This window comes from Camellia sinensis, chromosome 5 (assembly GCF_055761805.1).
Source record: "Camellia sinensis isolate YWXY chromosome 5, ASM5576180v1, whole genome shotgun sequence".
Lineage (NCBI taxonomy): Eukaryota > Viridiplantae > Streptophyta > Magnoliopsida > Ericales > Theaceae > Camellia > Camellia sinensis.
The window spans coordinates 31,804,448-31,830,487 of record NC_138965.1 but is presented as its reverse complement, the minus strand read 5'-3'; the positions used below and the strand labels follow the sequence as shown (position 1 = coordinate 31,830,487).

At 28.9% G+C, this 26,040-nt stretch overlaps 1 protein-coding gene and 1 long non-coding RNA gene across 3 annotated transcripts; one reads left to right on the top strand and one right to left on the bottom strand.

Annotated features, from left to right (window-relative positions):
• Nucleotides 1-5,526: 5,526 nt before the first annotated feature.
• On the bottom strand, nt 5,527-7,106 carry LOC145790068 (uncharacterized). The gene is made up of 2 exons (XR_014328710.1): nt 7,067-7,106; nt 5,527-6,785 (listed from the first exon to the last, which is right to left on the bottom strand). It is a non-coding gene; the product is annotated as an uncharacterized LOC145790068 (long non-coding RNA).
• Nucleotides 7,107-8,551: 1,445 nt separating this feature from the next.
• Nucleotides 8,552-23,758, top strand: LOC114281772 (patatin-like protein 2). 2 transcript variants are annotated; one of them, XM_028224334.2, is made up of 7 exons: nt 8,552-8,741; nt 11,890-12,140; nt 14,472-14,751; nt 15,809-15,952; nt 19,608-19,898; nt 22,326-22,534; nt 23,381-23,758. In XM_028224334.2, the coding sequence occupies exons 1-7, from the start codon at nt 8,631-8,633 to the stop codon at nt 23,430-23,432; spliced, it is 1,338 nt and encodes a 445-aa protein (XP_028080135.2). In that variant the 5' UTR covers nt 8,552-8,630; the 3' UTR covers nt 23,433-23,758. The 2 variants fall into 2 exon arrangements, with proteins under 2 accessions (XP_028080135.2, XP_082724640.1); XM_082868514.1 differs by lacking the exon at nt 15,809-15,952.
• Nucleotides 23,759-26,040: the final 2,282 nt, after the last annotated feature.

Here is a 26,040-nt window from a genome sequence, read left to right as displayed (position 1 = left end):
CATATATCACACCAAAAAAGTGTGATCTTTATCAGTATTTAGTCACTGATCTATATATGTACAATAGAGTCTTTAATCTAACTATGGTTTATACTAACATCTAACAACTTCTTGACTATAGTAAACTAACAACCAAACAGACTCAACTACATCAGTTATTTTATTCTTCTGATGGTTGACTTGTAGAAGTTGCTGAGATGGGTTGAGCTATACATGGTGGTTTATCAGTATTATTAGATTATATATATATATATATATATATAATAAATACAATATATGTTGTAGCGGTTGGTTTCAGTTTTGTTCAATGCACAAAGTGCTTGAACTGATAACGAACTAAAAATAAAAATAAAAAATCAAATTTAAAAATCATACAGACCGATTCTTGTTTAAAAAATAGACCAAATATAGCAAGTTTAATCTGATTCAATCTATTTTTTTGATTTTTCTTATATCCCTAACAGTATGAATGCCAGATTCAATTCCTTTGTAGTTGCTTCCTTATCTTCCATGCTTGCAAAGCACTAGTGGCATCTAGCCTCCTTCCATCGCTTTGCGACCCTTGCTCTCCATTTCCTGTGATGAGTTTTTTTCCCTTGGGCAAAGTGTTGACAGCCTTCAAATGTTATGTAGAGTTACACGACTTATACTCGACAAAAAAACAAAATGGCAAAAGGAGTTTGAACTTAAAGCAACTATCGGAGGTGATGATCAGCTTCAAAAGGACATGACCAGTGTTACACGACTTATATTGGACAAAAACACAAAAGGTAAAAGACGTTAGAAGAACTTAAAGAAACTATCGGAGATGGTGAGCTTAACAAGGGAATGACCACACAATGTTTATGGTTAACTCCACAAGAATTAAGTGCCCAGACCAAAATTGACTGCAAGGAAAATTCATACTTTTCATTGCTTTACCATTGTTGTGGTGGCTAATTCTGGAAATGTCAAGAGAACACTTAGGCCAGTTTCCAGAAGTTTTTCATCAGTGATTTTATTGGATCGAACATTCCCAACTATTCAGAGAAAACTTTCACCAAAAGTTCAATACTGTACAGGGTTAGGTATCAATTAATTTCTCATATTTTGGTGTATGTGATGTTTAGATGAATATTTTACAGTTTTTAATCTGGATAAAGAAGCAACTAAAAGAACTGATAAAAAAAGAATGAAAAACTAATCCATACAACAATAGAAGTTATCCATAGAAAATTTAGCATTTTCGTCTTATTGTTATTGCTGATAAAAGAACTAAAATAAAAATAAAATAAAATAAGTTGTTGTACAATTTACAACGAACATAAGGAAGGAAAACGGAAACAGATATATCACTGAAACTGAATACATGAATCCAGTATAGGTCTGTAAAATGTGATAAGTTAATCATATACTTAAGCAATACATGGTATAGGAGGAGGAGCACTCTCAGACATTTTGTTCGGTTGTCCTGACTGAAGTCAACAGGACTTGGTCGGTGTAGTTACACAATTATTGTGCAATCGGACAGATGGTTTGCTCAGTCCTAGGAGTTAGAATGCTTCACTTGGATTTGTGTAATCAGCGTGTAAGGATGGGCATCATTCTTAAGAAGTTGATTCCTAGTACGACTTTAAGAATATGAATTAGAGTCCTACTAGAATTCTACCATACGGAAGAGTTAAACCTAATGGAAGTAATGCAACATTGTTCACTAAATTATTAGAGCTTTTTCTCATATTAATCTTAAGAGTTAACTTAAGCATCGAATGGGTTTTCTGACATACACCAGTCGATAAACTTACTTGACTTGTGATTTCAGGTGTACGACATTGTTTGATGGAAGTTTAAACTTGATCACAACAAATATGCGTGCGAGAAATGTTTTTTCTCAACAAAGACATTACATTATTCGTTGTTTAAAATGGTAATAATGTCTTATACTTTGTGGGGAACACAAGATTAGGATCAAAGGATAATAAAACAATTTCATTGTGTAAAGACAGTTATTCCATATGCTTTTCTTTTTTGGGAGTGCAACCAGCCTTAAGATATTTGGAACCCAAGATGAACTTTTGAAATTGAGAGATGTTATATCATGAGAATGATATATATGATGGACTAACTACTTGTGCAGATTACTTTGAAACATAATTAAATAGCATTTTAAGTCGTTTTTAAATTATTATTGTAAATTATAAGTACTATCTTAAATATAATAAAACCATTAATGTAGACTGCGCAATTGCCATTACTTATGGAAAATATTTTCCTCCAACCCTTTAGGTAGAAGTTCCTAATGAGGCAATTTATAATTGGCCACTTGCTACTCAAATAAAAATCTATTTAATTTCTTAGCAACTTTTTTGTCATTATCTTTAAGGGAAATTCTAATATGCAAAAATTGTGAACTATATGCACTCCTAATTATACTAATTTTTTCCTTAGTTATAACCATTTTTTTTTTTTTAGTTGTGACATTATTTTTCTTATGACTCATGAATTCATTAGCTATGTCTCATGTTGCATTTAGTTATGATATATATTTTTTTAAGTTATGCTTCAAAAAATATGAAATTATATCATTTTATTTTTTAGTTATAAAGTGCATATGGTACACACATTTGCACTTTATATTAATGTTAGAAAACATGTGTTTAGGAATCCAAGGATAATAAAATTATTTTAGAAACTTAAAGAATATAATTTTAGACAAAGATTTAAATTAATAAAAAAAAAACTATATAAGTTATCGAAAATATTTAGAATTATTAAATACATTTTTTCGTTGACTACCAAAAAGCTATTAAAAAATTGAATAAATTATAGAATGCCACATTGCTTGGGATGTAGGAGATTCTCCATGGTGGGTTGGAGGAAAACATTGTCCCTTACTAAATATATGTTTTCGTTGCACACCAAAAAGCTATTAAGAAATTGAATAGGTTTTGATTTGTGTAACAAGTGATCAATTATAGAATGCCACATCTCTTGGGATGTAGGAGCTCCTCCATAGTAGGTTGGAGGAAAACCTTATCCTAATCATAATATTTTATAACAAATACCCCCAACAAATTATAATCTCTTTATTTGGTTTGGTATTTAGAATTTGTTTTCAATTTTTTTTTCTAAAAACTAAAAATTAATTTAGTGAAAAAATTAAAATTTAAAAAATATTCATCATTTTCATATAGTTTTTGTCTTTTTGAAAGGTAGAAATAATTTTTAAATTCAAAAATATCTTTTAAATATTTATTTTTGTAAAACTATTTTTTATTTTAAGAAAAAAATTAGAAAATAACTTCTGAAAATCAAATCAAATAAAGCAATTGTTTTTCATCAAGTTGATTCTTAAGACTGCAAAGTTCATAACATAATTATAATAGTCGATAACTTTCACTTTACTAGTACATATGATAGATTTCCCATTAGTAACTTTTACCGTAAAATGGCATAACACATCATAAACATTTATAACTCTTACCCAAGAAAATAATGACACTCATACAGTGCATCTATTGTATCCTAATTTATGTTTTTTTTTTTTTCCCTTTTTTTGGATAATTGGATAATCCAAGGTATCTTGTGCCCAACTCAGCCCAATTGGACATGAGTACTCAATTTTTAGAGGCTAAGAACTATTTTTTAGAGGCTTTGAAATTAAAAATTGGGAAAATCTCTAATAATCGATTAAGAGACTCAAATTTGAAATATTAAATCTTCTCATCAAGTCTTTACTGCTCGATGAACCCATAAGGTTATTTGTGTTTTCTAGAAAGGCCCAATTCATGATTTATTACTATTTTGCGTGTATATTCTGTTAGGTGCCTTTCTTAACACTTTGATTGGATAAAAAAGTTTGGTGAGAAAAGAAAAAAAATAAAGAGAAAGAGGTTTTTCATCATTTATTTGGATAATTAATGAGATGAGTATTGGTGTAAAAGAAAATTTACTTTAAACTTAAGTTAGGGTGTGATAGAGAGCTCCAGAGGACTCTAAACCCAACTCTAATGATGTGAAAATTCAAAAAAAAACAAAAAAAAAAAAAAATGCTAAAACGTCACATCAATGGAGTGGGGCCCACCCCTAGAGCTCCTTTAGGGCTCATTTTTTAAAGTTCCAAAACATTTTTGCTTAAATTATGTTTCTCATCAAAAGTGATAAAATTTGGTAAGAAACCAAAATTAGTCTTTACAAAAAATTTACAATACCTAAGTTACCTCTTTAAATATAAGGCAAATAAAATAAAAAGGCACATATAATATTTTTTAATCATTGCCACCCAAATAAAATCTGAGAAATCACAATTATTTCTTTTCCTTTCCACTACAACAAATTACACTTTTGGCGACTAAATTTTTAGTCGCCAAAAGTCATTTTTTGGTCGCCAAATATTTTTCCCGACTAAAATTCTTAGTCGCCCGTTTGGTCGTTGATAGATTGTCGGCAAATGAATTGGCGACTAAATTTTTTTTTTAGTCGCCGAAAGTCACCAATTAGCGACTAAAAATTTAGTCGTCCAAAAAAAAATATTTAGTCGCAAAAAAAAAAAAAAAAATTTCATCATCAACTTTTTAGCTACCAATTTTTTAGTCGCTAAAAACTTCACTCCTTTTTGGCTACCAATTTTTTAGTAGCCAAAAACATGGCACTCTTGTTTGGCTATCAATTTTTTAGTCACTAAAATCATGATACTCCCTTTTAGCTGCTAATTTTTTAGTAGCCAAAAACTTTTTTTTTTTTTTTTGGCTACTAACTGTTTAGTCGCCAATAAGTTCCCTTTTATTTTTTGGCTACTAAATATTTAGTCGCCAAAAGCTCTATTTATTAATTCTTTTTAAATGCACAAATTGAATATTTTTCATTAATTTCTAAATTATATGCATTCCATTATCAATGCAACCTGTACATGTACAGAATAATATATCTATCAATTATAATCTAAATCTATTATCAATAATACCCATTTCATTATCAACTATCCAAAAACTTTAACTTATAACATCTTATTCCAAGTATCATATAAATTCATTCTAACCAAGTATAATTCATCTAAATTAAATATTACATTCAAAAACACTGTATTTCCAAAACAGAGAATTGTACACAAATAGATGCCATATACAGAATAAATGCTCTTTGTACACAAAAATAAATATCCACAATAGCTCACGCAAAAGCAATCTGTAAAACATAAAAAAAAAAAACCCATTAGCACTTATTCAATAAAATTGACATTTCAAATTATAACAATTATAAAATTAATAATTCGGATATATTATACTCTAGCAGAAACACAAGATGTTTGAACAAAGACTCAACATTACAACTAGGTCAAAATACCTTGAAAACCAATTAAAAGCAAGCGAGGGGTATATGTAAGGATTCCCTGCACATGATTAAGACTCAATTGTAAACAACATGACATGAATGCAATCTGTACAAAACATTACAACTGAGAAGAAAGTCATCAAAATCAAAATCACTGGATATTGAATTAGCAAACTACTAGTGCATGTCTGATAAATTTGAAGAAAAATACCACAATGAAGAATTAAATATGTAAATTAGAGAATAGACAATGTTATACCCATTACACAAGAGAACAAACAATGGTAAAGGAGGAAGGAAAATAATTGCCTACAATGTATCAGAGAGACATGTCTCTAAACAGAGCTGAATGGTAGAAGATGATTCTGTAGCCACAAGGACTTGGAATTGAGGCTTTATCAAATTGAATAATGCAACCTCACCCACATAATAACAGTGCAGGAAAGGATAAAGAAATCCACCATGTATATAGCCAACAAAATTAAATATATCAATCTCACCCACCAAATGCTCCCGTAGATTGCAAGAACTTAATGTCAAAATTTCCCACCTGTTGTGTTTCACCAGTACGGTATAGAACATCCATGTTAAGACCTTGATTTTTAAAGACTGCATCACTCTAGGGGTCCTCAGCCAATCCTGTTGGGTTTTTCATGTAAAATATGATATTCATGTGTTGATTGTTTATTCATGATTCAATCTGTTTGATCAACTAAAATTAAACTTAAAATCAATAATTTTAATTGGTTGACCTATTCATCCCCTTTAAGTACTTTGGACTCCGTAATTTCACAAACATAGTGCTTTGCAAATTAAGTAAATTTTCAATGCAACAATTGGGTTTTTTAACAACAGTTAGAATCATAGAACAACAAGAATGGGCAGATTCAAAAAAAGAAGAGGAAGCTATATTTGGCGGTAAGAATTACAGAAAAGAAATGAGAAAATTCAAGGCTAAAAAATGTGAGATGCTGCTGCAAATGATTAGGTTGTTCATCTTGTGAAAATTTAAGACTAGAAAACATGGGTCTCTTGTTAGTCCCTTTGTGTTCTCCTTACAGAACACATTGATTTAATTAAGTGTGAGAACGTATTTTTGAGTGGCACCACATTGGTTCAAGATCTCATTTATATTGTACGATATCGGATTGTGGTGCATGTGGTAGGATGATAATGGTTTAGGTTGTGACATTGGACGCGGCTCCGAAGTTGGGTATAAATGATACTCTTAAGGCGATTAAACCCAACCCAATTAGGAAGATAAATTTTAGATAAGGAATACTAGGTAGACAAGTAGAGTCCTAAATGGAAAATGAAACATAGGCTGAGACAGAGCATTACTGTATAAATAGCACACCACCAAAGTTGGGTATAAATGATACTCTTTGACTTTTATATATTTTATGGCCTTCTTCACCGTGGCATCTTCATGTTGGTGATTTTGGAAACATGTGCACGTTCACTGAGAGAGAGATCTGCAAAATAAACATATGAATCCTATAATTGAAGCACATTATCTCATCCCTCACACCTTCATGTTTGCTTTTAATATTTTCATTTTCTGTTTTCGTTTTTCAGAATATATAAACAATGGATCCAGTCTGGTGGCCAAATCAAACACAACAATGTGATTTATGCTTCATAGATTATCAAATTAAACTTCAAAAACAATAAACAAACTACAATTTCAAAATTAATTGAATCCAATGATATCAAAATTCCAAATTATAATTAGCAAACAAACACTCAAGCTAACCTGAAATTGAGACTGAACCAAAAGCAAACCTATATTGTATGCCTCAGGAAGAGGTTGAGAAACAGAGTCTTCATTTGACTGGCAAGGCAGTGGACATTGAAGAAGTCATTGCAACTGCAAGAGAGTGAGACAGAGTGTGTGTAGTCACAACATCAAACCCACAAAAAACCCAATGAACCCATAAAACTAAAATCTATAATTTCAATTCAAACACAATAAACCCATAATTTCACAAAACTAAAATCAAACCCATTTTGGACATCAAGATTTAATTAATTTCGTACAAATCAAACACTTCAACGAAACCCATATACGAAATCAACACAAAAATAAACCCTAGATGAAGTGTGAGAGATGGGGAAATACGGGAAGGGAGGGAGAGGGAGAGGGAGAGAGAGAGAGAGAGAGAGAGGGAGAAGACCGAGAGCGACAGAGAGAGGAGAGAGAGAGAGAGAGAGACAAAAACCTGGGATTTGCAGCAGTGGCGGTGGTGATTTCCGGCGGTAGCGGTGGCGATGGCGACGGCGACGGTGACCTGCGACGATAGCCATCGACGTGCGACGGTGGAACCGACGTCAGGTTTGGTGGTGAGTGATCGGAGATGGGTGCTCCTTACGACGGTGTGGGGCAGCTCTCTATAGAATGAGAGAAAGAGAGATGAAAGAGGATGAGAGAAGAGTAAGAGGTGAGATATTTTTATTTTACATAAGATGGTTATTGGCGACTAAAATCTTTAGTCGCTGAAAATATTTTAAAAATCCCTCCAAAATATTTCAAACGTCTCCCTCCTAAAATTTTAGTTCTTTGGCGACCAAAACTATTTTTTGTCGCTGAAAATAAACATTTGGCGACTAACATTTTGGTCACCAAAAGGTAAAAAATAATTTTTTATTTTTTATTGGGCGACTAATGATTTTAGTAGCCAAAACTCTATATACGGCGACTAAAATTATTTTTTGTCGCTGAAAATACACCTTTGACGACCAAAATTTTGGTCGCCAAAGGTAAAAAATAATTTTTTATTTTTCATTCGGCGACTAAGTCGTTTTAGTAGCCAAAAATTAATGTAGGGCGACTAAATTTTTTTTTTTGTCGCCAATTCTGACATTTTTGGCGACTAAATTATTTTTTAGTCGCCAATAACCAATATACAGCTACTAAAAAAAATTAGTAGCTAAATATTTTACTTTTGCCGACTAAAAAAATATTTAGTCGCCAATTCCACAACTTTTGGCGACTAAATTTTTTTTAGTCGCCAATTTTAGTCGCCAAAGGTGCGTTTTGTTGTAGTGTTCTCATCTCGAAATCCAAAAAGAGTGTAAATGTGGTGAGGAAGACCAGAATGAGAATAAACAGCAGTATTACGTAAAGTTATTGCAACTATATGCTTTCCTTTTTGGGGGGGAAAAAGCCCAAATTCTTTACTTGAGTTGTAATTGTTGTAAATTCGACAGTATAAATAATCCATGTACGATGTGTTCCTCCAATCAAAACACAAAGTGCCAATCCTCCAATTGTTTGCACTGCATAGTACATAGTTACATTTATCAATAACAGTTAAATAATGGCTGACCGATTTAGCAAGAGGCAAGTCACAATACTTAGCATTGATGGAGGTGGTATTAGGGGTGTCATCCCTCTAGAAGTCCTCCAATTCCTTGAACGTGAACTTGAGGTTTGGTTAGCTAATTATATTCTTAAATTTTTTTTCTTGCTTATAATTTCATTTTGTTATTCAGATCCAATTCATCTAACATATTATTTTATGAAAAATGTTACATATAGATCATATTTTTTATTCCATTTTCTCACTCCAAAACACAAGTAATAAGTCACATATATATTTATGAATGCAAGTCACATTGCTTTATATCTAAAAGTGAGAAAGGAAAAGTAAGAAATAGAATCATGTATAGCATTTCTCTTGATATGTTAAAATTTGACTTTTCTCTAGTGGACTGGATAGTTTAATTACTCGAGAAAAATCCAATCCCATATAGGATTATTTGTGTGATTTCAACATGCAAGTACGTTGAATGCATAATTTAAGAAAAACAATTCATAAATAGAAAATTTATACTTAATTTTATATGAGAATGATGTAATACTGACTTTCTTAAAAAGATTGAACTCCTCTAAGTCGGAACTCTGAACTGGGTGTCTAGTGTGAGAAGTTTATCTTTGCCATATGAACACAATTTTTATTTTTTTATTTTTTTTTTAAGTTTAGATTTTGTCCACTTATTTATAAAAAGTATTGATGTGGCAAAATCTAGAGGCCAAACTTTTCTTTCCAGTCCATTGCAGCATTGGTGCGCGCCTCGTGTGATATTGGGTCATATTCATGTTGCATCATTTTGGCTCAACACTAATTCAATCTTTTTATTATTTCATTTTATCATGTCATATCATTTTTTATATGTATCCAATTAGTATAGTGTGAACATATTATGTCAAAAAAAATTCGCCATTGAATAAACTATTTATAAAAATATTTGATTTCAACTCAATTTTATTTTTTAAATTTACAAAAACTATATCATATTAAAATGTTTTCTTACTAGATTGACTCAAATAAGTAACTCAAATAGTATGGAAAAAATGCATTGTCTTCAATTAAAAGAAAAAACAAACCTTATATTAGCCTTAAAATTTTATTTTGGCATATGTTTTTAATAAGCCAGATAAAATTACAGAAGAACTAAGTGAAAATAATATTTAATATGTAACTTATTAATCATTATGCTAGTTATCTGCAGTAGTTTCATCTCATATTCAACATCAACCCGACTTGTCTAAGGAGAAGGTTTTCCTCTAACTTAGGATGTAAGAGATCCTACATCCCAAATAATGTGTCACTCTATAATTGGGTAAGAGATTACACAATTCAAGGAAGAGTTAATTACCTAAAAGTCTTATTTACAAATGTTATGGTAGCTCAGGTTCTATTTAAGATATTTTGAAGCAATAAATCCTATTTAGTAATACTGAGAACTATCAATTTTTTTCATTTTTTAAAACCAAGAACATTATCAATTTTGCATAGTAATATTCTAGATAATTGTTTCACTAACTGATAAAAAAACAGAGCATGAGAATAAACGTTTTTGCCCTTCTACTTATTGGTTTATTTCAACTATCCAATAAAACCGAGAACATTATCAGTTTTAATGTTATCAATTTTTTCATTTTTAATTTTTTTTTCAATTTTGCACATCAATGTTCCATCATCATACTCTTTTATAGAAACAAAATTTTTAGTTTTGCACAAAAAATAATTCAATTTTTTCAAAAAAAAAAATTATTTATTTATTTTGCATGTAATTTTTTTTTTTTAGTTTTTTCAATTTGAAAGTTGATATTTTAAATTTTTGAAAATCAAAATAAATGTCAAATTATCATGTTCCTTTATAGATAATCATAAATGATGAAAAATCATTATTTGAAGGACAATTCTGACTTTTAAAAATTCAATGAGACTTGAAGGTCAAAAAAATCTTAGTTGAAATTTAATGGAGTATAAGTTTATATATTAGGACTTGTGTGTAAATGTCCCTGCAAAAAAAAGTTATGTTTGGAATCCTACTTATCGTAGGTAACTTATTTATGGTTTTTTTAATTAATTTTTTATCCAAAAATATAAAATTCAATATGGTAATATTTGCAGGGCTTATCAGCTAATTTTTATTTGTTTATTTTTTGTACGATTAAATTGTTTTACAGTTGTATTGCACAATTAATCCTGCTTGAAAATTTGCATATATCAAATAACATTGTGTATCGTAGAATTTTGTTAAAAAAAAATAAGTATGTTTTGTTTTGTTTTTGAAAAATAATTTTGAGCTTTTGTATTTCAATTTTTTTTTTATTTTGTCTTTAGTAACTTTTTCATATTTTAATCAAATTTTTAAAGTTTTTAATTGTGATGTACTTTAAAATAATTGTGAAGAAATCTAAAAAAAATTATTTACTATAAACAAATAAAAATTAAAAGCGAAAAATGGCATATTTTAGTTTTTTTTTTTTTTTGATAATTTTTTCTATATTTCTTCCACATACAATGTTGTCTAATGTATGTAGATTTTCAATAGATATTAATTGTGTAACACAATTGCTGAACAATTTGATCGTGATAAAAAATAAAAATAAAAATAAATAAATAATAAAAAAAAAGAGCAAGAAGGAAAAAAAATCTAGTGATGGGTCATCCAAAATTTACCAAAAATAAATTATATATTTTTAGATAATAATTTAATTACAAAAAATACATAACTTATTACTTAAAATAAATAGGATTCCAAATACATGTACAATCTCTTGGCCAATCTTTAAGGTGACACATTGCTTAGGATGTAGATACATCCTAGTTTGGGGGAAAAGATTTTCCCTTGCGTAATATTCATATTCTCATTACGCCGTATCAAATACATATTCGTATCAGAAAATGATCAACTCTAACCTCTAATTTCATGTACGGTTTGAGTCATGTTAAAAATTCCCACACTTTAATTGGAGTGAAGTAATTCCCTTCTTAAAAATATATAACAACAATGCTTGGTAGTTCGAATTTTTATTGCCCGAATATTCGAATGTCTTAAAACGACATCGTTTTATCCAAAAAATAATATAGTTTTGATACATTTGGGTCACATATATTCGAGCTACTAAGTATTTTTCAATATATAATATCAATAAAATTTTAGTTTTAAGTGACAGAAAGCACCAAAGTAAGTCTACCTTATTTTGTGTAAATTTTGAAGACCAAAATTGAACATCTAACTTAAAATGCTACTGCTAATGTCTATGATGTGAACAATGTGTAGATTCTGGAAAATGGCAATAAACAAAAACAAGAGGGAGAGGCAAGTAACAAGAAGGCGAGGCTTGCAGACTACTTTGATGTAATCGCAGGAACAAGTGCAGGGGCACTTATCACATCTTTGCTTGCTATACCATCACCGCGCACTGCAGAAGAAATTATTGATTTGTTCTATAAGGAAGGCCCTAAAATCTTCAGCAATTCAGGCGATATAATAGAAGAAAATTCCGAACAAGACGACACCACACCAACCAGGTAAAAATCAAAGCGTTGGGAGGGATAGTTTCTATTCCACATTTTTTGTGGATGGAATGGCCTAGTTTTGGTTCGTGGGTTCATCACATGTTTCACTTCTACAATTCAATCTGCTAATCTTATAAATTTCCGAGTCAAGATCATTTATTAAAAAAAAAAAAAAATTCTTATTGATCTTATAATTTCAACCACTTAATTTCATCATAATTTTTTTTAGGAAAATTTATCCATAAGTCCTAATTTCTGAAAAGTTGAACCATTTAGTCCTAAAAATTTTCTTATGCTCCATTTAGTCCCATTTGCACATCAATCTAATGTTTGAAACATTAATCTGATGTTCGAAATCTAATGTTCGAAACATTAATCTGATGTTTGAAACATTGTAATGGGACCTTTCAGTCTATAAAAAAACTTTTAGGACTAAACAGTGTATAAGTTATTAATTTGGGATTTATTGGTGCATCCCCTTTTTTTTATAAAAAAACAAAAACTCTAAAAATAAATTGTTCATTATTTTAGAGGAAAACATATTGCATGTGGTTTAGTTTTGAAATTGTGATTCTCTTTTTAGAATTGTGATTTAAGTGTTGAATTGTGAGTTAATTTTTGAAAAGAAAAAATTTGCTTCGTTATGAGTTTTAAAAAGTGTTCTGAAAAAAGTTTTGAAATGAATTTTTGAATTTTGAATTGTGAAAAGAGCGAATTGGGTCTATCCGGTCATCTGCCCGGACATCCTCCCGAACGTCTGGCCGATTGGCCGGCTAGTTGACCGGAACAGTGCAATTTTTTTTCTTTTTTGCAATTGCAACCTGTTATTTGAATATATATATATATATATATATATATATTTGTTTTAGATATTTTTAAGTATAAAAATTATTTTTTTAGATTTTTTATAAAAATAAATTAACAATTTCATTACTAACCATCTTGAACACTATATCATCAAAAGAATTTTGAAAAGAATTTTGAATTGAATTTTGAGTTGTGTGTTTGGTTATAAGTTTTAAAATTAATTTTTAAATTGAGTTATGAGTAATTTTAAATTGTGTGTTTAGTTATAAATTTTAAAAAATAATTTAAAAATTTTACTTTTAAAATCATGATTCTAAAAACAAACCAAAAGGAGCCATAATTTTTTTTAATAACTGAACCACACGCCATGACCTATAAAAGGAACAAATCAATTCATCCACGAACCAAAATAACTTTGTCCAGTCCACAATAATGGACAGGAGACAGTCCATTCTCAAAAGGCTCGGGAGATTTAAAAGAATAAAGATGGAGAGTTTTAAAAAAAAAGAGTCCTACAAGAGTTTTAATGGGGGCGGGGACTCATATGTGATATGATGTGTGTGAGTGTAATTTTTTTTTTATAGTAATAGAGAACTCTAAAACTAGAGTTCTAATATGAACTCTAATAATGTGGCAAGCAGCAAAAAAAAAAAAAAAAAAAAAAAAATCTAAAAGATCAAATCACCATGTGGGATACACCATTAGAGTTTTAATTTAGGCTAAACTATTGATAGGTCTTAATAGTTGGACTTAATTCTCATAAAGTCTTATTGAAAATAAGTCTTGATAAAATTGTCTAAAAAATTTATTTTTTTGTGATAATTTTTTCCATAAGTCACTAAAAATTGATAATTTGGTGACCCTTTTTGTCATGATTTTTATAAATTGTCGTTAAAATTTACAATTAGTAACTTTTTTTTATGACAAATTTTTCTCATAAAACCTATTAGATAATAAGTTCACTTATTACGACTTATACGTAAGTACCCCTTTAATTTATTAGAACTCTCAAATTAGAACTTCCAAACATTATTGTGTTTCGTTTTAGTTTTTTGAATTTAGTTTTTTAAAATATATTTTTTTTCATGTATTTTTTTTAGAGAATATTTTAAAAATTTTAAGTTATTTTTTATATTTTTTTAGATGCACCTTACTTAGATATATTTAAATAGTAAAATATTTGTGAAAAAATATTTTTAAAAAATTAATAAATACACAAAAACATAAAAAATCTACTGAATTTTCGTATTTGTTTTGTATTTTTTGGTATTTAGTGTATTTTTTAAAGATTTTTTTCACAAATATTTTACTTTCCAGTGTATTTATGTTAGGTGTGTTTAAAAATTTTAAAAAAAATGCTTAAAATATTAAAAAAAATAATTAAAAACATTAAAATAAAAAAAATAGAATTTTTTAAAAATTATTTTTTGAAAATTAGAACCAAACAAACTAGTGGCTATTATATAAATAAAAATGCTATTATCTAAATAAACAAACCTTTTATGTGATTTTTTTTTTTTTTTTTTCTTTTTTAAGTATGTTAGGCAAAGCGGCCAACTGGTACTATAAAAAAACAAAGAAGACTGTAAAGAAGACTGTAAAAGAGCTACGGGCAGGTCGTCTAAAAGTAATATATGACAATTGGATGGAACCGATCAGAGCAATTCTTAAGCCAGTTTACGATGGGGAACGTCTTAATGAGGTTGCTGAGAAAGTGTTGGGAAAAGATACTCTGTTAAAAGACCTATCAATCAATATTGTTATCCCAACCTATGATGTCCAAAAAGATTCTCCAGTTGTCTTCACTACTCGACTCGTACGTCTCTCTATCTCTCTACAAGCATAACAGGCACTCCAACTTTCTTTCTCTACTTGTTTACTAACATATAATTATTGAGAAAATCATTTTTTAAAAAATAATCTCTAATTTGAGTCTTTTAATAAAAGAAAATATAAAATTTTAATTTTGATAATTTTAAACTTAAAACTTATAATTTTTTTAATTTAATCCATTTATATATTTTCATTAAGCAAAACTAACGAAAACATGCTATTGTAGTCATTATTATATTCAATCTAGCTATACCAAAAATGTCAAAAAAAAAACATTTATTGAGTTTAATGACAAATTAATTGACTATGATGTTAATATACCTTTGGATCATACTTACTATACATATTCGTACGTACAATGATAATACAACACAAGATCTACTATTTCTGTTTCACTCAAAAATGACAAACATTATTGTAGTGGCTTATCAATTTCTCAAATCTCAACTCTCTCTCTTATCCTATCGGTTTGGGAAGTGGGTTGACTTTTTAGCTATTTTAGTTTGGGCTAAAAAGTTTGATTTGTGAAGGGCTTTTTGACTTTTTTGATTTTTTTTGTGAAAAAATAGTGTAATAATTATGGGTTGGATGTGATGTTTTTTTGTTGTAGCTAAAATAGCCTATTTTGTCTTTTGTGGCTAAAATAGCCACAAACCAGCTTGCCAAACGGACATAAAGTATTTGTTTTGATTTATTAATGATTTTACCAAAATAAAAAAAAATTAATTTTAACAAATTAATTAGCTAGTTGAAACAAAATAAAAAATTAAAAAATTTGGCAATTGGACCTAGCTCAAGTTTAATTTATTAAGGCAATTTGGGTTGGAGGTCATATCTAAGTGGATTAGAACAACTCTCATCACAACTCAAATTGGGCCTAGGCAACTCTTCAACAAGATCTGATCAATGCAAATTACACTCCTAATTGTGATTTTATCTATTTTGACATTTTATTCACCATTCATTAACAATGCAACGTGTGTTTCGTTATGTGAAATTGACTAATTACATATATAAATATATAATAAAAAAATATGCAGGCCAAGGATCAAAATTGGAAGATAAAATTGAAAGATGTAGTTGTCAGCTCAGCTTCTGCTCCATATTATTTCCCTCCCAAAGAATTTGAAGTTGACGGCAAACACTATAATCTCGTTGATGGTGGTGTCGTCGCTAACGATCCTGTAACATCTCTCTCTCTCTCTCTATTTATTTTTATTTTTTTATTTTTAAGGCTTCGTTTGGAAAGAAGGGTTAGGTTGAGTTTCAGGCTATTTTAGCTACATAAAGACAAAATAGGTTTTTTAGCTCAATAAAACAAAACATCACATCTAACCCATAATCATTACATTTTTTTTCTCACAAAAAATCAAAAAAACTAAAAAATCCTTCCCAAACGAGGTTTTTTGACCCAGACTAAAATAGCCAAAAAGCCAACTCACTTCCCAAACGAACCCTAAGTAGATTACAGATTGCTATATTTATATTTGGTGTTTTTTTATTTTGACTTTTAAAATTTATTTTTTTCTCACTTTAACCATTTATGTTTAAATTTTTTTCAATTTACTTTAAAAACTAACTTATGTTCAAAGGTAGACATAAAATATCACATTAACTGCCTCATAATATAAAAAATATATTATTAAATTGGGATTTGAGTTTGCGTTAGATGTGTAAGTTATATATAATAAAATATTTTTTTATATTACATAACTATCAATGTGTTATAATTTTATACATATGGCCTCGTTTGGCAAGAGGCTATTTTAGCCAATTAGCCAAAAAATTACTAAATTAGCCAAAAAGCCAACAACCCATACCAAAAAGTCAAAGATTCTCTTTTCTCTCTATTTTTTGCACATCTTTTCGTAATTAGCCAAAAAGTCATCCCAAACATACAAGTTTTTTTTACCTATCATTTTAGCCAAATAGCCAAAAAGTTACTAAATTAGCCTGTTCCCAAACGAGGCCATAAATTAACTTTTAGAATAACTTAGAAGAGACTTGAAACATAAAGGGTCAAAATGGGGGAAAAAAAAACTTTATAAGGGCCAAAATGAAAAAAAAAAAAAAAAAAGGATATAAACATAAAATGGGTAAAGTGTAATTTGCCCTTGTTTTTTTTTTTTTTGGTTCTATTTTTGGTGGTCAATTTCACTAATGGTGGCTTGCTTTGGCAAGTTAGCAAAAAGCTAGCTTTTCGCTTTTTTAGCCAAAAAATTAGCTTTTTTGGTTAAAAAAAAATCAAAAGTCAATTTTTTACCAACTTTTCAAAACACCACATAGTATAGGTTTTATTACACTTTTCTACCTAAACTTTTAATTATTCCATTTTGATCACCAAAGTTTATAGCATTTTACGCTTCAGTTCTTTATATAAATACCATTCAAAATCAATAAATGCAACGAGGGATGTTTTTTAAATTTTATAAGAGGCATCAACTAAAATAAAAAGGCCTTAAAACATGCAAGTCATTTCCTTACAATTGTTTGTCCCTAATCTTTCAATTTTGTTACATTTAATTTAAAAAAGTATAACATATATATATGCATTTTCTTGTTATTGATTTGAACGGTATTGATGTTATAGGGACTGAAATGAAATAAATTGTGAACTTTGGGAACCACAAACGGAAAAATTAAACAATTAGAGACTAAAAAGCCTCCGTTTGGAAAGTGGGTTGGCTTTTTGACTTTTTGGTTTTTTAGCTATTTTAACCTGGGCTATTCTAGCCTGGTTTGGGAAGAACTTTTTGACTTTTTGGCTTTTTTGGCTTTTTTTGTAAGAGATGATTGTAATGATTATGGGTTAGATTTGATATTTTATTTTTTGTGGCTAAAATAGCCTATTTTGTTTTTTTGTGACTATTTTAGCCAAAAAAACCTGACTTTTTTCTTCCCAAACGGAGCCTAATGTAACTTAACAGGATGAGTAATTATTGGGTGCTCTTAGAGCACCATGCGACATTGTTCAAGTGGTGATGCAAACTAATGAAGTAGCAAAAAATCTTAAGTAGGACATAATCAGTGGCCTATGTACATAGGGATAAGGGGGTTACGTGGCCTCCCGAGTTTTGGATTTTATTTTATTTATTTTATTTTTTTTTACATGTGTACAAATAAAATATTTTAAATAAAATATTTATACAAAAATAATATTTTGAATGAAATGTTAATAACATTTTAAAATTATGAAAACAATACTAGTTATTTTTATTAAAAGTAAAAGAAATCATAATAAGTTAGGGATGGTCACAGAGCGGGTTTACCATTCCCTGCCTTCACCTCCACAGACAAACCCATCCCCACTCCTACCCCCGTCCCTACCCTATCTCTGCTACGGGTGAAATTTTTCAACCTCACCCCTATTTTTCCGAATATCCACAAATACCTGATACCTGCAGATACCCAACCACATTTCAAATAGCCAAAAAAATTTGATAACTATTTAAATCCTTAGTACACTAAATAATTTTCCTTGTTCCACACATATAAACAGTGAGACTTTTAGAATTATTATTTATTTGTATTCAAACAGAACTATAGACTGTTATTATTCCATTATTATATCTAATTATATTATATTATATTATATTATATTACATACATATTATTATTATTATATCAGGTCGGGTTTTGATTAAAGAAGGCAATACTTGTTCTCGTTCCACCCCCATTGCGGGTAACCAAAATATAATCTACCCCCGCCCCACATAAATGTCAGGGCAGGTAAAATTCGCCTCATTTGATTTTGGTATAGACATGCCTCACGGATCAGATTAAAATGGTCATCCCTAGGTAGTACCCATCATTTTTGAATGTGGAAGTTACTGAATATGTGGAAGTTAACACCACTATATATATATGTGGAAGTAACTGAATTGTTAATTACATTTGATATTTAGGGTTCACCCATCATGTGTTACTTTATTATCGATTGCTAATATCATGTGTCAATAATCATATATATCACTATTATATTGAATTTTTATTCAAATTTTGAACAAAATATTTATTTATCATTATATAATTTATTTTAAATATTGTATATATGACATTTTTATATTGTTTATTATACACTATTTATAAGTAACACAATCTTTTCGATCTTTCTCGAAGTAAATCATAAAATTTTATATGAAATATTTTTGTAATAATTTATTTAAGTTTTGTGCTTAATATTAATTCAAAAGTGCTTGATATTAATTCAAAAATTATTATTATTATCTTATTATTGTTGGTTACCAAATTTTTTAAAAAAAATTATAATTAATAAGTGTTCCTTCTGATTTAATTTTCTAGCTCCATCACTGAACATAATGGCTCACCTTTGTTAGATAATTTGGATATTAGGGATGACCCACTTAGATAATGCCACATGATACACCAAAGGGAATGAAAATACGATTGTGCTTAGGCTGCCTCATTAGAGTCGGTACTGGATATATTCGAATAATTCGAACGGTTCATATTGTAGAATTCGTAAAATAAAAGATTTATAACAAAAATCAAGTTAATCGGACATTCGTAACCACATGATCAAAGCCTTAAAAATAAATAATTTATTATCGAAATCATATTTACCGTTTACTTCAAGGGAAAAAAAGTGACATCATATTACATATGTCCAACTGACTTTATTTTTTTTTAATAGATGATCTACTTGATAGACTATACAATATAAACAATTTAAATCATCGAGATAAAACTGATATAAATATTGACTCACAAAAGGGGCACAACAGCATCCCTTTTTCTTACTTTGGATACCAATAATGTAATTTTGATTATAATTTTTGGTGTAATGGCTGACACAATGTGGATGTGGGTGGGTTGCAGACAATGTTAGCCATAAGAGAAGCAAGCAAGTTGTTTCCAGAAGCAGGGGACTACAGTAATTATCTAATACTATCACTTGGAACCGGAAAGGAAAAGCTTTCAGGTGGTAGGCCTCTTCTAACTGGTGCTGGAATCTTTGATTGGTTCTGTGGTTTAGAATCCATTAAGAATCTCAGCCTGAAAATTCCGCCGTTAGTGGATATGTTATTTAGAGTCTCAGAGGACATTACAGTTATGATGACTTCTTACACCCTCGGAGAACGTAATCTCCGTAATTACCTCAGAATCCAGGTACACCACTCCCTCCCTCGCTCTAATACTTTTTTGTCTCAAAATATTAATATCTTTTTATTTTTTTTAGCGAACTTAATTTTTTTAATGATGTAATTATTACATTTTAAAAATATTAATTTTTTAAAATTATCATTTAATAGTTCTTTCTCCCTTTCAAAATATTAGTCTCTTATTTTATTTTTTATTATCCCAAAATATTAGTCTTTTTTCCAAAAATTAAGGACAAAAATAATATAAATTTTTTATTTTGCCATTCTTTTAAATTCATTAACAACATAAAAAGTACAATTATGACAATTGATATTTCCTAAAAAATGTAATATCAAAGGGTAATTTTAGAAAATTAATTTTTTTTAAGTGCAATAATTGTACTATTAAAAAAAATTTTAGATTTTCCAAGAGAGACCATTATTTTGAGATGAAGGGAGTATATTTTTTAAAAAATATCAATTGTCATAATTGTATTTTTTATGTTGTTAATAAATTTAAAATAATGGCAAAATAAAAGATTCATGTTATTTTAATTTTTAATTTTTTTCAAAAATGACTAATATTTTAAAATAATAAAAAATAAATTAATAAATTAATATTTTAAGACGGAGGAAATATGCCAAATGTTGTTGTCCTAGATTTATGAAAGGTAAATTACAATAAATCCCTTTACATTATGACTCATTTCTATTTATTGAATTTTTAAAATAATAATACATGTTAATCATTATTAAAAACTAATAATAATTTTATCAAGTGATTGCATTTATACTTTGTCTCGCTTATCTTAATGACAAATTGAACATGAGGTCACCAGATAATAACATTGTTGCCCTAAGAATTTAATAAATGTGTCATGTGCTTTACATATTATTTGATTTTTACAAAAATAATAAATGTAATAAGATAATATTTTGATAAGATTAACTAAATGTGTCATGTGCTTTACATATTATTTGATTTTTACAAAAATAATAAATGTAATAAGATAATATTTTGATAAGATTAACTGTTGAGTTTTAAAGTTTAATGGGACAAAATGTAAATGAATCATAGTTTAAAGAGATTTATTGTAATTTATCCATTTATAAACCATAAAAATTGTCCCGTTAATTATTTGTAATACCCTAACACTTTTATCAAAATCTATTTTAATCTCTCCATTTTCAATTACAACAGTCAATTCTCTATATTTTAAGTTAAGTTGCAATCTCACTCTTTCATCCATCTACCGTTAACAAAGTTGACATAATTTGTTATTGAAGCATGTGACATTTTGTTGTCACATTGATACCTTTACATTTTTATTAAAATCCCACTTTAATTGTCACAATTTTACTATAATCTCACTTTAGTTCCTCAACTTTCAATTTTCGTTAGCTTTATTAACGGTCGGTGAGCAGAATGGTGAGATTGGAATTTGATTTAAAATATAGAGAGTTGACATTTACAATTAAAAATGAAATTTTGATTAAAGTATAGAGTACTAACTATAATTTATCCAAAATTTGTGAAGAAAATAATAATGTGGTGTAGATAAAGAATTAAAGTATTGTAAGCCACGTCTAAAATAAATCTCATCTACACAAATTGCGTTGCCGATAAAATATTGAGTCCAACACCATCTTATATTATATAAATGGTAAAAAAAAAAATATGACCAATGAAATTATTATTATTATTATTTTATCTTTTACTATTTCAATCATATCATTTCGAGGTTATTTTAGATTTCTAGATAAATTATACTTTTAGTCTCTGTAATTTGATTTAAATTTCTATTATTTTAAATTTAACAATTTGATTACTACATTTTAAGTTTAGTGTCAATTTGGTCAATCCATTTAAGTTAAAGTTTAAAATTAACATTTAAGACACTTTTTAACCTCTTAAGGTGTTGACATAGAAAAAATTAACAAAAATGTTGACGGAATGACCAAATTGAAACTGGATATGTAAGGATTAAATTATTCAAATTAAAATAATAATTATTAAAATAAAATTTAAATCAAACTTTAAAAAAAAGTGAAAAATGTAGTTCACCTTAGAATTATAATTGGCCGTACTATAACTACAAGACAAACCACAAGAAGTCACATGTTCTTCCATTTTAAACTTTGAGTAGTGCCATTAAGATGGGTCACAGATACTCCCATGATTTTGTGCCCACATAATGTATGATGTTCTATTAGTCATTTTGTGAGTTTTATTTGTGTTTTAAGTCTATATTCACTAGCATTTTCCGTAAGTGGGCTAACTCTTTCTCCCAAGAAAACATAGAAAAACTCTATCAATACAGAATTAGAACACACGAATAACTTATAAAGATGAAATAAAGGGCAAAACCTATATATATATATATATAGTTGGAATTCCAATAATATTAATTCATGCATGGATAGATACTAACAATGAAATAAATGGACTTAACAGGATTACGAATTGAAGCCAGAGCATGCTGCGATCGACAATGTGAATCCGAAGAACATTGATGCTCTAAAACTTATTGGTCGTGACCTTATTTCCAGATATGTTGCAATTCCTAACTCGGAAACTGGTTTGCCTAACGTAATATTTAAAGAAGATGAAAAGAACCATTCCCCCAACAATCTTCCCCCAAAAAATCAAGATGAGCTCAAACGGTAAGACTTATCGTCATTCATCAGCTACTACCATACAAAACATTATATGATGATCAAGTTCATGAATATATATTTCTAATTAATATATAATGTTAATCGTGAATTAATTAGCTTGGTGTGCCAATGAAATCACCATTTATACAAATTCAGGACCGGCCCTGAGATTTGTGAGGACTAAGGTGAACTATGAAAATAGGACTCCTCTAATAAATATTTTTTTAAATAAAAAATTTATGCATAAAATGATAAGTATCAACAAATTTTTTATTTAAGTACTTGCACATATAATTATTAAAATTATAAACTAAAACTTACTTTCATATATTAAGATAGGAAGAAATCAGTACAATAACTAAAAAACATTAAAACCTGGTTTTGTTTCTTTATAATTTAGCAATATCTAGTTTACAATTGACCCAATGATCACTTAAATACTACTCTTCTTGTATTTTTAACTACAAAACCACTAATTAAGTTTGTATTATTTAATTTATTTACCAAATCATTTTCAATAGACAACATAGTTAATCCATTCAATCTTTCTTGTGACATTGTTGATCGAATGTAAGATTTGATCAATTTTAACTTTGAAAAACTTCTTTCTCCATAGGCAACGGCAACTGGAATAGTCAACAATATTCTATAATAAATTATCAGTGATGCTACATAGTCTTGAAAAGCCATCCAAAAAAAAAAAAAAAAACTAAAGTACGTGAACTAGATTCATCTTAAATATGTGGGCTAGATTTAAATTTACACCACACACTTCTTATTCCTAATAACTTTTCTGATTTTTGGACTTGTAATTTTTTTATTAGCTTACAAAGTCTTCCTAACTCTTTGCAGTTTTGCAAAAAGATTGTACGATGAAAGGAGACGTCGTATGCCATCTAATTAAGAAGTGTTTGGCCTCATTAATAATTGAGCTTTGGTGGCAATTATGGCACTGATATGTTTTATGTTTATGGTTTGCATTGGAGTTCGTCGTGTTGGATTCGTTTGACTCAAAATAAGTGTTGGATTCATATGACTCAAAGAGTCGCGTTGGATTCATTTATCTCTATAGCTACTAATGATGTTGGTTTGGTATTTTTTTTATTATTTTATTATCATAAATAAAACGAGAGAGAGAGATGGATAACCTCTCTATCAATTGAATGTCAAAAATTCATCTGTGTAACAAGATATTGCTTTCTTCTAATTATGTCTTCTTATTCATGTTTATCGCTACGGAAAATTACACATCCGGTGACTAAAATATTAGTCGCCAAAGCCCAATCTTTTGGTCGCCGAAAGTCAATGGTGACTAAAACGTTTTGTTGCCCAGGTAGTTGGGTATACCTTGTCGGCAATAGTATTGGTGACTAAAATTTGTTTGGTTGCTAATTTACAACTTTCAACTACTAAAATATTAGTCGCCGAAAATTTTTACATAATAATGAATTCAACTATTGCCGTCTACATTTTAGTTGCTAAAAGTAAGAGAAATACCGACTAAATTACTTTTAGTAGCTATAGATTAATGGTTTTACGGACTAAAATTTTTTAAAGTCGTCCAAAATCGTAGTTTCAGCAACTAAAATTCAATTAGTCGCCAAAAGTAAAATAAATACCGACTAAATTATTCTTACTAGCTAAAGATTGTATGAGGGACCAAAATTAGTCCCTAATAGGTACAATGAATTAGGGACCAAAATTGGTTTTTGGTTGCCCAAAATCATATTTTCAACGAATAAAAATTCCCTTGTCACCAAAAGTAAGAGAAATACCGACTAAACTATATTTAGTAGCTGATGATTTTACCTTTGCCAACCAATTTTTATTTAGTAGCTAAAGTGGCTATCTTTGACGACTAGATTTTTTTTAGTAGCGAAAGTATGTATCTTTGGTGACTAAATTTTTTTTGGTAGGCATTTTTAGTTGCCGAATGTGTAATTTCTTGTAGTGGCTCAATTCATCAACTTAATGAAATTAAGGGACTGTTGGGATTTTTAAATAAAATTTATTTCAAAATACAAGGTTCAGTTTTTACAAAATATTGTTATTAATATTTTGTGATATCATGCATAACCCTTTTCTTATTATATGGATATAGGATTTCAATTGCTTTAAATGGTTTATTATAATTTGCATGAGTTAATTGTTATGTATTGAGGCTAAGTGCAGACACTTTAGTTTACCCAATAGTTCATGTAGTTATTTTTGGGACAGTGAAAGTTAGAGATTTAAGATTCAAGCCGATAAATTGATTGCGACTCTTTTGTAATATTCAAATTTACTAACCTACTAATATCCTATCATGATCCAAAAAAATAAAACTAAGTGCTATAATTGTTTAATAAAGTTTTAGCCATGCATTTTCCATTTTGTTAGACAGATATTTAGGTGTGAAAACTCTTAAAACACTCGAGATATTGATTCGTGATTATGTTTCAATTTTAAATAAGGAATATCAATCCTAATCAAACAATCAACAACAAATCGGCACAACGATTTAATGTAAAAAAACCCACAATTGAAGGACCTTCAATTGGGATAAAAAATCACAGCGCAAAGCCACAAAACAATCCATTAAGAAAACAAAAAGGAATTACAAATGAGTATCCTTAATTACCTAGCAAATCCATGCCTGAATTGAACCAAACCTGTCGTGCCTCTTCCACTACCGTCTTGACCTCGAAATTGCTTTGCACAACATTGAATCCACAATGCTGATGTCGAATTTACAATGATGAGCCACTTTGGAATCCACCAAAGCTTCAGTTCCTAGTTCTCCAGAATCCACCAAACACTACAACAAATTTGGGATTTAAAGACGAAACAAATTTGTCAAAAAATGTATATATTTCGTCACTCAAACTAATTACGACGAAAATTTTTTGTCACCCGTTTTGTTGCCAAAGCATCGTCGCTAAAGGGTCTTAGAGACGAAAAAACAAATTCATCATTGAAAATGATAAATTTGTGACGAATTTTTTTGTCTCCAATACACTCTGTTGAGAACATACTTGTAAGTAATTAGCGACAAAATATTTTGTCATTAAAGGAAGAAATTAGAGACAAAAGCATTTTGTCATAAATATAAGAAATAGAAACGAAATAATTTTGTCACGTTCAATATAAACGAAGACGAAATTTTTTTATCAAAGAAGCTACCAATAGAGACAAAAACAAATTCATCATTAAAAATGATAAATTTGTAACGAATTTTTTGTCTCCAATACACTCTGTTGGGAACATACTTATAAGTAATTAGCGACAAAATATTTTGTCATTAAAGAAATAAATTAGAGACGAAAGTATTTTGTCATAAATATAAGAAATATAGATGAAATAATTTTGTCACGTTTAATATAAACGAAGACGAAAAATTTTTGTCAAAAAAGCTACCAATAGAGACAAAAACAAATTCATCATTAAAAATGATGAAATAATGTCAAAAAAATCGTCACACATTGAGGGTAATAGTGACAAAATGTGACAATATTTTTCGTCATGACAAATTC

Coding starts and splice junctions, on each gene's coding strand:
- LOC114281772 (XM_028224334.2), top strand. CDS start 8,631: ATGGCTGACCGATTTAGCAAGAGGCAAGTCACAATACTTAGCATTGAT. Junction 8,742..11,889: donor TCCTTGAACGTGAACTTGAG/GTTTGGTTAGCT, acceptor AACAATGTGTAG/ATTCTGGAAAATGGCAATAA. Junction 14,752..15,808: donor TTGTCTTCACTACTCGACTC/GTACGTCTCTCT, acceptor AAAAATATGCAG/GCCAAGGATCAAAATTGGAA.